Here is a 17,416-nt window from a genome sequence, read left to right on the forward strand (position 1 = left end):
TCAAATGACCGATTTTCTGGGTGTGCGCCGCGTCACAATATACAATCGATGTTTTGTGAACATTCCATTCTGTTGTTATCTTTATATCTTTAGACAAAAATTATAACTATCATATGGGGATTTTTTTTGAAAGGCTTTTGAGTTCAAATTTGAGACACAATTCAAACATAAATGCATTCATTTACACGAGCACTTCACTATTATAATACATTGAATGTACAATATTCATTGGAAACACTGAATTTATGTTCTTACAAATAGAATATTCCAAGTTATTCTCCTACAATAAAGGTAATAGAACTCTATATTCGGAATTTCTCGATATTACACATATAGCAAGGGAAAATGGTGACAAGAACCGTTATTTGCTCTCCCATAAATTGAATGAATATTAAATTACTTCACAAATCGTCCTCAATTTTCCGAAGTATAACACGTAGTGTTGTGAAAAAAGAATATGTGCTTGATATATACTGGAACAAGAAAAGAATATTATCCATCAGATTACTCATTTCCTTACTTTTTATGAAATCCTGAGCGTGAAATTTAGCCTACCGTTGCATACCAGCTCATGGATAATTTCGGCAACAATCCGCTGATGGCAATTACCGGCGGGTTTTGACATCTCTGCATCACGAAAATGGCAGCCCTGTTCAATTCTTTTGAATTTTGCAGCCACGGAGAGTTGTACAGCTCCCAACCGACATCTTCGCACTGAGTAATTATACCAAAAGTGAATGGACGACATTCTGGAGCGAATCGGCTACTCTACTGGGTAAGGGTGACAAGTTTAAGAGGGGTCCCATGGTAACTTGTCACTAATGACATTGTGCTTTAACCCTAGATTGGTCACCATATGAAGGAAACCCCGCCGCGCGTCGTTTTTCTTTAATTACAATTTAATGGCTAGCCGAGAAAGTTAAAAAAATTTGACTTCGTCAACTGAAGTGTCTAACGAATTATAGTAATTTTTTAAAACAACATATTGGCCGAAATTCCTAAAGAAAACGAATTATTTCCAACGGATGAATTCTTTTTTCCCATGTTAACCTCCTGAACTGGCGCTCGCCCACCGGCCGAGTCAACTGACTCGGTTAGCACAGCACCGCCCGTATTATTTTACCATTTGTGAAAAAAAAGTTTGAAAAAAAATGATTAATTTTGGGTTCAGCGGAAGATTTAAATTTCTAATGAATAGGAAATGGTGATAGAACCAGGAAAAATTTTCAAAGTTTTCTGGTACTCAATCAATGCGAATATAAATGCAATAAAAATTGCCAGAAAATTCAATACAGTCAAAAGTAGGCATTGTAATTTTTTCAGATTTTTATTGCATCTCATTTCGTTGAAAAAAGAAAAATTCAAAACGAGCGGCGCGGTGCTCATTGAGCCAGTTCAGGAGGGTTAAATGCAATTGCCCATGATGCGACGTTGCCGGAAACTCGCTAAAAGCGCCCGGGCAGTGTAGAGTGAATTCGGCAATGCTGGAGCCTAAATAATACGGCGGGGAATCCCCGTGGAGGTGACCAGAGTCGCAGGGTCGCGTTTGGTGACTAGACTAGAGTTAAGAATATTTGTATTGCCGGGGTCATGCTGTTTTCACGTTTTTTTTAGATTTCTGGAGAAATATTTATCTAGCGATGCTGCAAAAATCGATAATATTGACACGCAACGGGAAACGCTGTCGATAACTGAGATTATAAATGATCTTTCATTATGACGTCAAAACGATACGATACAATATTGAGTCACGACATCCATACGAGAATCGAGAATTTCGTTAGAATTTTTCTGTCCGCTTTTGTGAGAATTATGAATTGCTCCTTCCCCCACCCCCCACCTTCCATCCGCTCCAGATGATAGACCGATTCATTCATTTCAAACGAGATTCGTTAACTATTAATGAATGGTAGAGTTGAATATGACCAAAATAAATAAATAAAAATAAAATTAAATATTCGGTTATAATACCCCGAGAGCTTCAAAATGATCGGGTATTTCCTGATAACTTCGTTGCATACAAACGATTATTTCCCCCATCATGCTTCCGAACAATAGAATTGCAAAATTCGATGTCCCGTGATCCAATCAGAACAGAATTATATCGATAATACCCCGTCGTTCAGTAATTTTCCCGTTGCCAAGCAGAATAACGAAAAATTGTCGAATTTACCACGATAACGCCGAATACCACAATTCTATTTATCGAAATGGTGATGGGGGAAATAATCCGCCGAATATCCCTCGAGCTTCAAAATGAATCGGAGTATTTCCCTCAACCTTCTCTGCATACAAACGAATGTGTCAAATTTCGCAGTTTAAAAAAATCCCGAGCGCTTGCGCGAAGGATTTTTCCTGCGAAACTTGACATATTCGTTAATATTATAGTTAACGAATGGTTCACTTGAAAGGTGAAAGTCGAGTCAAACAAAGCTCCCCAAATGTGCATTTGTTGACTATTAACAAATCGGTTTGGTGAGACCGAATAGACCCTAGACTTCAACCAAATCCATTCGTTAACAATAACTAATCCTTTCTATCAGAGCACTTTTCTTTTCTACCGTTCAGGTACAGAAAGCCATAAAAATAATTCCTTAATGATGAAACTTTGAAATCTTTAAATGATGATGAAATCCAAAGTAGCACATTTTCTTACGTGAATCCAATCAATGATTTTCCAGGAAATGAAAAAAAGTAAAAATTCGCTAAATCTAGCAATACATCATAGCAGACATAATTGTACGAAGTCCATAAATTCTTTGTATATAGTTTGAAGCAAAAAAGCGAATATATGAACTGACTGTTAAAGTGAAATCAATGCAATTAGGTAAAAAATCATGAGTTACCGCTGTAGTTAAACTCTCTGCAGCCCATGCAACACAAAGGAGTTCTATCGAGTATGCAACTACAATCACCACAAACTGCATTTTTTCAACGATTGGTCCATTCTGTGGGAAGTAAAACCATTGAGTCTCGAATGGTGATCATTCATTCCATAGACTTACACCAACTATGGTGATTTCGCCACACAGGATGGTTAACGTAGCCATTGCAACTGTCGTCAAAACCACGGGTCGGACGGTTTTGATGGATTCATCGATATACCTGTAAAATGAGCAGTGTAAGCGGTCTCCTCAGTAGATTTTGTAAAACAATGAAAAATCTCTGCCAAAATTGTCTCCACGCATACATCTACAGAAGATATTGAGTTAGTGGGCCACCAGTCCGGGAAATTTTGCCATTTTTCAAATATTAAATGGCATATTGTGTGTCAAAAAATGAGACACTGCATAGTTTTATTTGTAAACTAATTGGAATAAAAAAAGTATTAATTACCAAAGTATATGATGATGTATGTTAATGTACTCTTTCAGTTCTTGAGCGCTGCTGACTTTTTTCATTTTTCCAGCGAGAATTTCAAGTTGTATTGTTCCATACCAAAGGAGGAGACTCACTTGACAAATAAAAGCGGTAGAACAATAACATTGAATAACTCCTATGCTTTCCCATAAATAGACAATATCGTAAGTAGGATGTTCATCCACGGCAAATGGATACTCCAATTTATTCGGTAATGACCGCTCAAGTGTGACAGGACCCAGTATGTAACCCAGCGATGCACTGATAGCGAGGATATTATAGCTGAGGTGAAAAGGAGCTACTCGTTTTACACACCTTGAAAGTACTTCCCGTTCATGAGCGTTGGCATTCAACATGAAGGACTCGATCTCTTCAATTAAATACTGTAAATCGAACGAAAAGAGGAACTTCGACGACTGAACACGGTGAATCGATGGATTGTTACATATGAGTGATTTCAGCAATTGAACACCGCCGCCTGCGGCGATATTTGGCCCTATTTTTACGGAAAAACCTATGAGAGATTCTCTCATCGCGCGCCTCAAGAATTCTAGTGGAATCGCGCGTCTACTCACGTATGAAAAAATCGTATAGAAAGTTTCTATACGATTTTTTCCTACGTGCTGTAACGCAGCACTTCACGAAAAATCGTTTTTTACTGTTTGAATCTAGTAATCGAAATCAAACCTGCCACACTCAAAATTTACGCTTCAACATAGTAAAAGTTACGAGTTGGTTTAGTAGAAGGTAGTAGAATAAAAGTAAAATTTAATTTCACACAAGTAAAAATTTGGTTAATATGAATCAAACGTTAAAGTTGTTCCGATATAGTCCTCGATTACTAGGTTCACGTTGTAATTTTTTATTTTATATTATCTCCCTGTAGCTTCTCGAATCAACATACTTATTTTAAAAAACTCATGGTTCTACACCGCATTGTGCAAAAAATAAGAAACTTGTTACTGACAGCCCATTCATTTTACGTGAGCAACGTTTTCAGATTAAGAACCATTGAATTTTGCAATCAACAATCACTGAGTTCTTAAATAAAGGAAGAATGAATTACTTCTTCAGACCACTGCTCACCTGAAACCGATGATGATGATGTTTCCCAATAATCATTCTAAAAACGACTTGGACCATGCTGAATGTGTCGAATAAGTTATGAATGAGTTGCATAAAACTGTTTCGTACTCTACATGCTGTGTAAAATGATAGCATGATCTGTAATGCGGCAACAGTCAAGAAAACCCACCACCCGATTTTCAGAATGATTACTATGGTTCGTGTTGCTTTCGGACTCTCTGGCCACGTGAATAGAATCCCAGTTGTTGATTTAGTCCATTGGATTGCAAACTCCGGGGTCGACCGTTTACCCATCGCGATGCGGCGGAAGATTTGAATTGAGTCACAAATCAATTATGCAACGAGCTGAGTATATTTATGCCGATACCTTTGAAATAGTATATTATGTCATCAGGCGATAAAAGGATTATTCGACGAATGTGACTGATTACAATCACACAAGTCAGATAATAATACTTTTGTCGCCTTGTGAAATACAATATTTCATGTCATTGGGCCCGAAAACCGCGACCTACACCGAAGAATTGCGGTTTATTGGGCCTAATAACATAGAATATGATGCACTGATAGAAAAAATCTCTGACACGTAGAGTACAAGTTCTTGGCTCAAGAAACTACATCATTCGCGCCGTTTTAACTGAATGAATTCTTCATGACTTTGGATCAAAGAAATAGGGGAACTTGGCATAAAGTATTAAATATTAGACGGAAAGAGCAGGAAGTTTCGCGTGCATCATAATGCTTTCCATATTAGATCAGACTCGCTGGCAAGAATCTCTTGGCGGAAAGTAATCTTGCTTACATTTAATATCAATCTGATGAAGTTTCTATTCTCTTGTGTGAAGAATTCGTACTTTTCGCTATAGATAATTCTGTTTTTCATGATTTTCGACAGAGGTGATAGGGTTTCCAATCAAGTAAATCGGTCCTAAGGGCACACATCTTCCTCTCAGAATATACTTCAATTAGGTGAAACTAAGAATCTCTTGTATCAAGAGATTCATGGTCAAAACCCCATTCTCTTGTCTCAAGAAACCACTTCTGTCGTGTCAGAGATTTTTTCTATCAGTGTGCATCATGACCAAAAATTAGTGATGTACCACTGTGGTTTCAATCGCTAAGACATTTAGCTAGTAGAGTACCTCAACTGAGTGGCGGTTAGATTACACCGAAACTCACGATATGTTATGATGTAAGAAAAGGATATTCCGGTGAAGGTGAAGTTACTAAGCTCTTAATTATTCATTTAGCTATTCATTCATTGATTTACAGCTAATGAAGACCTTTACTGGAAGGAGACTTTGTCACGCACACTGGGAAAAACAAGTTTTTTGAGAAGTACGTGTTTACTTGTATCAAGAAACTTCTGCCTCGAAAATTGAAAAGAAGAAAATATCTCATAGTGAGAAAAGATAACTTTCGTCACGAGATTTTGTACTTGTCAACATAATAGGGGAGGGTAGGGCAAAACGGACCGCAGGGTAAAACGGACCACTGATAAAAAATTGGTAATTTTCATTTTTTTTCTCTCTCCTTTAAATCAGGGACACTGAATGTGTTGAATTAAAAGTGAGTTTCTGAGATCGTAACCGTCGCAGGGGTTTTATAGACGAGAAGTGTCGTTGAACCGCAATTTGATCAGATTTGCTAATCATCTCAAACCACAAATGACTTTGAAAAACCAATATTTCTTAGGAATCTGTGTGTCTAAAGGCAAAACGGATATGTTTATATTTATTTCTCGTCTAAACAAGGAGCGCGGCAGAAGCCATTTGACGGATTACATATGACAGCTACTCTATTTCTATTTCTATTTATTGCCATATGTACCCTATTCGGATTTTTACATGTTTTGCGGTTTCATGGGCCGACTTCCTCTCCAACCGTGTCGCATTGTACCCCAAGGAGCTGTACCCCACGTACAGACTCTCCTGGTGAACAAGGGAAACCATGGAAAACCTTGGTCGACACGGGCGTCCATCGACCGAGCTTCATCGGAGAATGTTTTCCTAACCCTTCTCCGATGATTCTCGGTGTCTAGACTTCCGTTCGACAGTTTCCGAAAGATTAAAAATCGCAATTGCCCCAAACCGGACTCGAAACCCGCGCCTCACGGGTCCCGCTGTCCGGCCGAACGATTTAACCGCTTCGGCCACCGTCGCCGGTCCATGACAGCTACTCTCGTATTTTCTTTTCTCGTATTTTCATTTCTACCAATTTCAGTGGTAGTAGGCTTCCGAATGGTTCCAAATGCTTGTTTCCAAAAAATTAAACCCTATATTCATGCCATATGGTCTAATCCATATTCTCAGTTATCCTGATGTGAAAATGAAAAGTGAAATATAGATGCGTCAATTTTTTTTCGCAAGAATTTTGAGTGAATTGTTCCATCTTAAGAACTATCAAATATATCGACCTAAAATTTGAGATAGGAATATTCCTTGATAATCCTAACTAGATTCCAAAGTTTGAAAAGGTTTCCCTGACTTTCACCCATGTCGTAGTGCGCAAAATTGAATTCTGATAAAAAAAATACAAAACCGACGATATCTTGAAAAATTTTTATGGGACGGCATGCTTCATGACATTTCTAGGCATTTTCACCCAAAATTAAGGAATTGAAAGAAAAACACGATTACAAAGCTTCCATGCGGAAGCAAAAACAAAAATTATCAATTTTCTGTCAGTGGTCCATTTTGCCCTAGGGGTCCGTTTTACCCTGCGGTACATTTTGCCCGCCTGGCCCGTTTTGCCCTACCCTCCCCTAAGAAAGAGACTTCTCGAACCAAGTCAAGTTGTTTTTCCATTAAAACATTTTGAATTTAAGACTTACAAACTATTGATTAAATTGATTCAACAAGATTTGGTTTAAGAAATCACATTCTTGTCATAAACAAATTATCCCCGTCCTTGGGACAAACTTCCGTCATCCCATCAGTTTGATAATTTACTCGACCATGGTAACAAAATAACATTGGTGAGAAGGTATCATGTGACCCTGAATAAATCACAAAAAGACGTCACTCTGATCAAAATTTGAATTAAAGATGATATATTTAGGTCAGGCACTGACGTATATGAATGATTATAATAGGCAATCATAATTAGACAAGCATAGTAAACTATTTGAGTATTCTAATTAAATTGTAATACATGACAGTGTTTCATATTACCGTTTTCATTAACACTCTTTCGTGACGAAACAAACTGCGCCTAGAATAAGCAAGGTTTATATTTTATGTACTGGCCCATCATTTTGACATGAGATATTATACAATGTGTGTACGAAGCCAGATAATCAATGTTCTCACTCTATTTATTAATCGGTAGAATCAGGTTGTCAAAAACTGCATAAATTTTATAGTAACGTACGGGACATATCACATTCACAGCGAGATTTCTGATTCCAGACACAGAATTTGAATCCATCTTTCAGAATACCAGGCGGAATCGGCGAAAGTTTTTTTCGTCATTGAGAAGCAGCTGGTTTGAACCCCAGAACACACGGACGAAAAAGTTTAATAGAAAAACCTATCGAATTCGTTAGAAAATTCTATTGAATTTCTACTGAACTGTTCTATTAGTTTTTGGCCTATTCTATTGAAATATTTAATAGAAAATATTCCGTAGAAAAAGTCAATAGAATTCAATTTTTCTATATAACTTATTCTATTGAGATATTTTCTATAGAATTTCCCGACTCAAATTTTCTAAGTTTTTTCGTTTGATTTTCTTGATGACAAGAAAAGAAAAATAGAGTGAAAAAAACTTAGAAAATTTGAGTCGAGCAAATTCTATTAAATATATGAAAAGAATAAGTTGTATAGAAAAATCGAATTCTGTTGACTTTTTCTATTGAACATGTCAATAGAATCAGCCAAAAATTGATAGACAGTTCAATAGAAATTCAATAGAATTTTCTAACGAATTCGATAGGTTTTTCTATTACATTTTTTCGTGCGTGCATCTCAAGAATAAAATAATATTTGGTGAAGTTATTTCTGACGGGGTTTTTTAAAACATGCAGCCCGTTAAAATTGGAGCCAAATAGAGCAAACAAGAATGGATAATGCGCAAAATTTTGATGGCATTTCAATTGATGATAATGCTATGACACGAAAAAATCGAAGAAGAGAACAGTGAAATAAGAATTACAAAAAGAGAACCATTCGGAAGCGAATTGCTAATTTATTAGCGATAATTATACTCATTTATAAAAAATGCAATTGTCCACTTGTTTTCATCTGGATTTAAAGGTAATAATCCATATAGAAATCAAAATTTTTGGTATGGAGTACTGTGTTTACGACACAGAACTGGTTGAGAGGACAATTTGACCAACTTAAACTAGTTTCATATAATTCCGTGATCTGTGCCCATTTGTCGGTTGATGTCGAGGGGCTAGTCACTTAGGAAATCACTGGACCACGCGACTGGAAATTAAGGAAGAAATCACCAGAAATCAATGGAAATCACTGGAAATCAAGTGATTTCCGAAATCATGAGAAATCATCGATAAGTGTAAAATCGAAATTGATTTTGCAGTTTCAACTCTACAATTTTTGTTATGATATCTGTGCGGTCGAAATCACCCAATCCCGGAATGTGACGCTATGAAGTTTTTGACATCCTTACACGGAGAGAAATATTCGATAAAAATGACGTATCTTTCCCGTAATTCCGGAGCGTCCCGTAATTTTTATCTGAATCTCCTGTGAAAAACTACGATACCGTCACTTAAATTTTCTGAGTCGATTCCATAATCGGTGAGCGAATTGTGAGTTCCGTAATTTTTACTGAACATTTCTCTCCGTGTACGTATTGTAACGTCATGTAGAAAACTGCCATTATCGACAGATGTCCTATTCTGGTCCCGAAATCATGATTTCTCCAGTGATTTCTGGAAATCAAGAAATCATTGGAATCTAATAGAAATCATGGAAATCACAAGAAATTAAAAGAAATCATGATTTCTAATGTTGATTGAGAAATCACAAAAATCGTTCGAAAAATCACAGAAATCAACAGGAAATCACAGGAAATCATCTGATTCTGGAAATCACTGAGTCACTCGATTGAGGAGTAACCAGCCCCTCGGTTGATGTTAGATCGTAGTGCGAGATGAAGTTCATATCTCTCTCAATGCTATGTATCAGATCACAAAAACTGTTCCCCTGATGACAGTCACTGTCACACATGATCGTCTGTCATGTTTGACCGTTGTGACTACTCTCTGGTCTCCCTAGTTTGACTCTTGACCCCTCAAGTGCAGAGCCCTTTATTCTTATGATAATTGGGACTACAATTTTTTATGAATTTTTCACTCACGAAGTTTTTGTGTGAAAAAAAAGTGGAAGTCTTTCCGTGTGAAATAATCCCGTGACATGATTCGGCGCGTTGCGACACGGTACCGTACTTTTCATTTCTAGTTAGAATAAAAGTAAATCTTCTCTAATCAGGGGCTTCGGCCGTAGTTGTAATATACAGGATATGCTTTTAGATAAAGTCAGTGAGACTTGCAATTTTTTTCATATTTTTGACCATTATCAAAAATTCCATGGGATTTTACTCCGAAGGAGAGATTTCATAAATAAATAATCCCTCGGCCATATCTGTTGGCTCTCATCATCATTTCTTCGCGTTTCATACCATTCTACATCATTTCCCGGCAAAATTAGAGAATGTAACAATCCAACAAATACCATGCTTCCATTCAGAAGCAAAAACACAGGACGGGACAAGTGGATAAGGGAAAATAAACAAATAATCAATGACAATAGACAATATGTGTTTATTCATTTAATATTTCGCGATATAGGTACTTAATATGACTTGTCGCTCTAACAGATCGCTGTCTACAACGTGACGGCCATTTTTTTATTGTGCCTGGCCCTACTAGTCGTTATTGTGCTTGAAATCTATAATGATGGATTCAACATATGCTTTCATTTTTTTTTCAATCCATATTTTTCACCTCCGAAAATCACGCTTGAGTTGTTCACCAGATTTGAAGGGAAAATTTCGATTACAGAATTATTGTTGAAGAAGTTTAGTGGATTACGCTCAATGTAGAGTAAGAGATTAGCTGTTTCATTCTTTGAAAAACGATCCTCCAGTTTTATAACCAGCACGATCGCATTTCTAATGAATTTAGTTGATTCTTCTGATATCTGAACGTTAGAGGATCATTCACTGATCTAATTGAGATGAAAAGAATGATCAACTGCATAATAGTGAACACAATTAAGTAGCAGAGTGATGAAACAATCCGAATTAACGTAGAAATTTTTTTAAGGCTGATGGAATTTTCGCATAAAAATTTCAACAAAGTTTTCATTTTTAAAAAATCATTGCCAAGATAATGTCATGAATTTTATCAGTTATTCAAATATCTCGTTAATAAAGCATTTTTTAATTTCCCAGAAAAAATCTCTTGTGGTATTTTCTACTGAAATTACTTGCAACCGAGATAAACCACATTAAACAACATGAGTTATACAGACTGGAATTATTCCATCACTCCTTCTACTAAATCGAGAATTACGCACTTGATTATCCAATTTCGTCAATGTAATCTCGAGAAATCCAACGTGACTCTCGGTGTGCTTGATTTCTCCCTCATAATTTGCGTATAATGTCTTTTGATGCGATTAAGAAAAGCAGAGAATACGACGTTGTTTTCCTTTTTAAAATTTCTTTTTTTAGTATGAAAAGCGTCGGTAGGACGAGAGAAGTCAACTGAGATTATCGAGATGTGCACCGGGAAAGATAACTTTAATATCCACTCGTAAACCCTCACAATACTCAACTACTCGAGGCTTTTTACACAGCGCTCATGGAAATAGACAATTTTTTTCCCATCTACATTGGCTGGTTATTATTCTCAATCTCTCAGCATTTACCATTGTCAATACTCTTCCTTCATACCTCATTTAATGACGAACGTGACGCAGTATAATGGCACACAGCATGGCAGTTGCAACAATATACTTTAATAATTTTTATTTTCATTTGTTTTTTTGTTATACCTTTAGCCTTAATCGATAGAACTTATGAGTTTAAACTTAAAGGCTATTTTTCTCATGTACCTCTCCTCTCCTCTCACTCCCCTCCGAACTTCAATTCACGTTGTTCTATTGGTTTCAACTATAACTTGTTTTTCTCCATTGACATGATTTAATTAATTGTTTGAATTATCATCAATCCCTGGAGGGAGTTCTCATAATTCAATCGTGAATCTGATCGGAGGCGTGCTGACTCCATAGGCGAATACTTTGGTTCAATTATAATAATAATCTTCATTTATCATTCCACAATCCTCAACATATCGTTCCATTAATGTTAATAAATATGTACACGCGAGTGCCACTTATGGACCATTTTCATGTTTTTTTGCTTTTTCATCGATTAAAACTCTGACGATACAATTTATTCACTAATTAATTAAATAATATCTTCACAGTTGATAACTTATAAATAAATATGTTCACGCGAATTTGAATTCTTATTTACTTGCTTAAAAATATTAATGTAGCGATAACACGTAGAAATTGTTTAGTATTTGGTTTTTGCATTTTTTTAATCTGTCTCATTGTTTTTTTGGTTTTCATTTCCCTCTCACACTTTCACTCGCTCTCTTTCTCTCTCTCTCTCTTTCATTATTAACCTGTTTGTTCTCTGGAGAATAAAAAAACGTTTAGGATCCAAGTCCAAAGCCATAAAAAGTGCGAATAGACTGCAAACTACATTTGCATGCCATATTTCAATTATTAATCATTTTCTTCATTTTGTTCCATTTTTAATTGTTATTCACATAAAAACATTCGTTAAATACTAAACAGTCGAGTCGAAAAATAATCGTTACAGCCCTCATTTGTCCCGAGGGAGAATCGTTATACACACACTGCGGTGGTGAATTATTGATTTATTTCAATATTTTTCATTAACACCAATATCCACCGCTGTTAACGAATTAATTATATGTTTCAATAACGAGAAGTGTTTTTGTATTCAATTGAAGTAATCCGCCAATTTGTCATATTTATTATTATTTTCTTTCAATTTGACTTAATTTTTTACGCACATTCATATGGAGAAAATTACTTAATATTTTTTTGGTTTCATTAATCTCATTTCGTTTAATACTAATAATTACTCATCTTCATGTAATACCATTGTCGTCAATTATCCCTATACGAGGAATAATAGCTCATCATCTATAACACGGTGCACTGAAACTCTGAATTATCCTCAGACAATAATAATAATGAATAATACAGCATTTTAAATTTATAGTATTTATACGTGTCAACAAGAAAATTCAATTCGTTACTTTGTTCATTTTCTTTATATTCATTTCTGTTAAATCCTCGAACGTATGAAGGAAGTTCTTCTGCATTCATTGAAAAATCATTCGTCGTTAACAATGTGCTTCTTTTAACGTTTTATATTCACTTCTTTAGTTTTATTATTTTAATTTACTTTGTTAGCTATGACATAACACGATGATATAGGCTTGATATGACGGTGGCACGTTTTAAATAAATAAAATTGCCCAGCGAACAACCCTGTTGTCGCGATCTTAATTCTTCATTGATTTTTCTCTCACAGTTATAATTTTTAATCTGTAAAACCACATAAAACAGCTAATTTGCATAACTACTATCTTATAATCCCCGAATAAATTGTTTTTCTTTCCACTTGAAAGCTATCAATTTTCTCCCACCATTTACGTCCTCCCTATAGCTTGAATCAACTTTCGTTTTATTTTTAATTATTTGTTGGTTTCTACTTGAAAATTCACCGACGGAAATGTGTTCATGAATTCATCATTTCGATAAATCTTTGGCTCTAACAATTTATTGGATAGACAAGCCATGATTTCGTTCACATTGAATGGACAATATATCTTCAATTTTTTAAATAATTCTCTCGATAAATATTTCCCGGGGATGAATTCAATCTGAATTATTGATACAAGGTGGCAATAATCAGTAGATACTCGCATTATTCGAATTTTAATCTGATGAAACAATGTGAAGGGGGGTAAATAAATTATTTACAAAAATTTGCATAGTTAGTGCCTCGGGTAAATGGCCTTTCCACATCATAACACTTTAAGCATTTCAACTATCGCTCTATCCCTAGAACTTGATCTAAATTAATATTTTTCACACATGGACCGTCTAACCATCACAACTAATTCACTCCTACAATTTTGGCATTTGAAAATAAATAATCTCATTGATTTTAGAACCGCAAAACAAGACCTATAAATATCACCTAAAAATTAAATTCCATCTGGCTTCGCATTATTACAAACGATATTATGAATATCAACGATTAGAGGGATCCCTAATTACCCGAGAGCGCACTGGCGACGACAGATGCATACGAACGGTCATTATTGTCAACATGATAAACGATTCAGCACCTTTGTCCATAAATCCTCGAATTAGCAGATTAGAGCTGTGTTTTACATTACAGAAACATCTCATTCGTAGTTATCATCATTTCATTATTACAGAAATATTGCAATATTACATTAGAATTTAATATTCGTATCATAAATCTTTGACTTCACTTAAACCCTCTTATCTCGCCAATCCTCAATCCTCATCTCCCTCTAAACTACGCTAATACACTGCGGTTTATTCCTATACATGTACAACGACGATCTTTGGACCCGTGACGAGAAATCCAAATGAAATTAATTTGTCACAATAACGTCTTCATCACTCCTCACTCTTCTAAATCTCATCTAATGCAGTTACACAATTTTCCCTAATTTATCCTCATTTTTTTGTTTCGTCCTAGAAATTCGTTCGATCGATATAATTTCCCAGGAGGAATTGTATCCTGTGGATCCAGATTTGTCAATTAGGCTTAGATTGTTGTGATCCTGGGGTAAATTTCAAATAATTGATTGGTATCTCGCAGATTGCAAGTGATATATTTTCTTGGATAGATTGGAGTGACTAAAAAAATTGACGAATTGATACGAGCCGAGGCCACTGACAGACAAAAACTTCCTCCTTCTCAGTTCACTAATCTTCGCCGTTGAATTTAATAGCTTTCGAATAAAACCAGATGATTGAAACTTTGGGATGATTGATTATGCGACAGAGACCGCAAACGAAAAACAGAATTGCTTTGGGATGTCGTTCATTACTCGCATGCGCGCACGATGAAGCACGAGGGGTCTGGAGAGAGTATTCCAAGCGTTTGACTATTTATCTGACCCTTATCTCCAGATGTTCACCGCATTCTTTGTTGAGTTGACTTTCTGAGAAATCAAAATGTTTTTCGAGAAGTTACAGGGTTGTCGACTGTTAAGCTTGATTCACTGACAGAAAAAAAAGATTTTACTAAGGTAATTCTACTTGAGCCAACCATTACTCATGCAATTATCCCCCAAATGAGTGAATATGCAATTTCTTAGCGCCAACGTAAACTGCCGAAACCGGGTAACCGTCCCGAGTCGAGTGTCAAGCTATTGCCAAAATTCAAATACATTGTAGAATGTTCAAGTGGTCGAGGGTCTATCGGTGACTCCAGACGTATCGAGACGTTGCTCGACAGGAGTTTAATCAATGTTGTTTTCTCAAGTATCATTTTGATTACGATTTCATGTATTACTTTATGTTACAATTGAAAGTGCGCGATCGATTTGATAGAGATATTATTGCTAACGAGTGAAAGAACAACAACCCTCACAAACTGAATAATTAAAAATGAGTCAATTCGATTCAATTCTCGATTATTAACAAGTGAAAGCTCTTTGAAAAATGCATTTCTATTGTATAAGTAGCGAAATAATAATTTTTCACTCAAAAAATCACACTGAAGATGAATAACAGAAGATATAGTCTAAGCTCCACCATTTACTAATATTTGCAAATATTTAATTGAATATTTATTTATTTAGGCGATAATTGCATGAATAATAGCGATTTTCGGCCATTTTCAATGCTGGTTTCAATGAGAAAATTGAGAACCGCCAAACTGCAGCGAAAGACAAACTGTAATTGGCGCCACAATTTTTGATATTTTATTGACAACCGACAGTGGGTGACCGGATTCCCCCCTCCCCTCCTCGAAAAAAATTCCCGGAATTATTTTACCGGAATATTTTCCCCTGAAAATCACCGAAAAAAAATCTCCAGCAAAAATGGAAAATGAACATATTATAATTTTTAACTTTATTGTTAATGTTGGAAAGTATTCTGGTTACTCCTTCAAGTTACACATGACATTACATTATTCAGACATTAGCAAGTTGGAACAATTTCCCCTGAGCATTGTTTATTGATGTTTTAGTAGTGTAAGATGATGTTTTGTTGAATGTTGTCAATGTTTTTTTTTTATGAATCTGCGACTTTGTAGGACGAGAATGCTTGTTAATGAAGATTCATTGATTATTGGAGCAAGAGATTAATTCGAATTATTTGGGGGAATTGGTTCGAAAATGTTGACAATTAATTTATTGCAGTAACGTAATTTATTTATTATTGATCTATTGAAAAAGTTGAATTCTCATCTGGCGTGTTTTCGAAGATTGAAGGATGTAATAAATACAATTGACGTTGGTAATGTGTTTGTGTAATTGTGTTTCACATTTGTAAGGGGAAATAATTCCGGGAATTTGTTTCCGAGGGAATTTTTTCCAGGGGAATTTTTTTGGTGGGAAAAAAATCCGGGAACCCTAACAGTATCTTCCGAAAAAAAAAATCTCAATAAAAATTAATTTTTTTTCTATGAATGTGCTTGTAAAATTGCATTCACCCGTCTCCGTTCCCATGCCCATTAGTACTGAGTGGTCGGGAAGACACTGAGGCACTCTGAGGAGCATCGTGGTTATCTCCCTCCAACACTCGAATACAATCGAGGTCCTCCTCTTTTGCGAGTGTTGGCTCCAGAATTCTCGTGAGGAGTGGAGTTGATTCGCCGCTTGAAGTGGATTCCTCCTCTTCCTCAGACAGTTCCATACATCTTCTATCCTGAGGATGAAAAAAAAGTTATGAACATTAGGTTTTGTTTATCTGAGATGTAAAGTTTTATTAAAATTGTAATGCTCAACCTCTTGCTTCAGCCTCTCCAGCAATCTCTCCTTATCCACCTTCAGCTTCTCCGCCTGATCTGCCTGGGCTGCATTCTTTATTCCTGATAGCTCCAATAGCGCCAGATGTGCATCCTTCTCCGATAAGGCAGCTTTGAGTGCTTCACGTCTAAAAATAGAGATTGATTGTGAATGGCATTAAAAAACTATCAATGGCGACTTTAAATGCAAATTAAAGTGCCTACTTCAAGTGATGAAGGTCTTTGAGTTGGACTATACGTTCGTCCGTTAAACGCTCGAGTTTCTTCTCGCACTTGGAGAGTTTGGACAGTAAGGGCCTACAAGTGTGGCACTTCAGCGCCGAGGCGGATTGCATCGATGCTATTCTCTGCTCTAGTTTCTCCACCTGATGAATTGTAAAAAGATGTTTAAAGCTTTTCGTAAATTGAATTAGTTAACAAACCGAGTTCATAAACTCTGTAATCCGCCTCGAGGGGCTACAAGCGATTCATATATAAAATTTTGAGTGAAAAATTAAGCTTGCTGAAATGTCGGGGAGCCTGCACGGAGAATATAAAATTAAAAATTACGGTGTGAACGTAGTAGTCGAGGACCGTACCGGAAAAACTTAGCAATTTGATATATTTTAATTGAACGTTTGCGATGTGGAATTCATTTACGATTTAGCATAGTAATTTTTAACGCACGCAAAAGTGTTGAAAACGCTTTCTTTTTTTTGTGAATTTTCACTATTGAACGAGAAGAAATTACTCAAATTATACGAATTTTTAATATGTTAAGGTATATTCCTAGAAAATACGTTTTTCACAATCGAAGAGTCAAGATATAAGGGTCAACTGTAAAACTGTACCTTTCGCGACCCTACCGACAAAGAACCCATCAAATGTCTTT

At 35.9% G+C, this 17,416-nt stretch overlaps 2 protein-coding genes across 4 annotated transcripts in view; both read right to left on the reverse strand.

Annotated features, from left to right (window-relative positions):
• Positions 1-401: 401 nt before the first annotated feature.
• Positions 402-4,740, reverse strand: LOC114841288. Its single transcript, XM_029126203.1, has 6 exons — positions 4,447-4,740; positions 3,337-3,743; positions 3,006-3,105; positions 2,847-2,948; positions 556-714; positions 402-473 (listed from the first exon to the last, which is right to left on the reverse strand). The coding sequence occupies exons 1-6, from the start codon at positions 4,738-4,740 to the stop codon at positions 402-404; spliced, it is 1,134 nt and encodes a 377-aa protein (XP_028982036.1).
• A 5,477-nt stretch (positions 4,741-10,217) lies between these two features.
• Positions 10,218-17,416, reverse strand: part of LOC107039481 (ELKS/Rab6-interacting/CAST family member 1) — a 143,830-nt gene continuing 136,631 nt past the window's right edge. For 2 of the 3 annotated variants that reach the window (XM_015259100.1, XM_015259099.1), the window contains 4 exons: positions 16,750-16,910; positions 16,526-16,673; positions 16,231-16,445; positions 10,218-14,731 (listed from right to left, as the gene is read on the reverse strand). In XM_015259100.1, the coding sequence (XP_015114586.1) occupies positions 14,704-14,731; positions 16,231-16,445; positions 16,526-16,673; positions 16,750-16,910 (552 nt within the window). In that variant the 3' untranslated portion in view covers positions 10,218-14,703. Of the gene's footprint in view, positions 14,732-16,230; positions 16,446-16,525; positions 16,674-16,749; positions 16,911-17,416 lie in introns of those variants that run through there. The other variant, XM_015259101.1, reaches the window with a different exon arrangement.

This window comes from Diachasma alloeum, unplaced genomic scaffold (genome assembly GCF_001412515.2).
Source record: "Diachasma alloeum isolate Michigan unplaced genomic scaffold, Dall2.0 Dall_scaffold_00300, whole genome shotgun sequence".
In the NCBI taxonomy this organism is placed as follows: Eukaryota; Metazoa; Arthropoda; class Insecta; order Hymenoptera; family Braconidae; genus Diachasma; species Diachasma alloeum.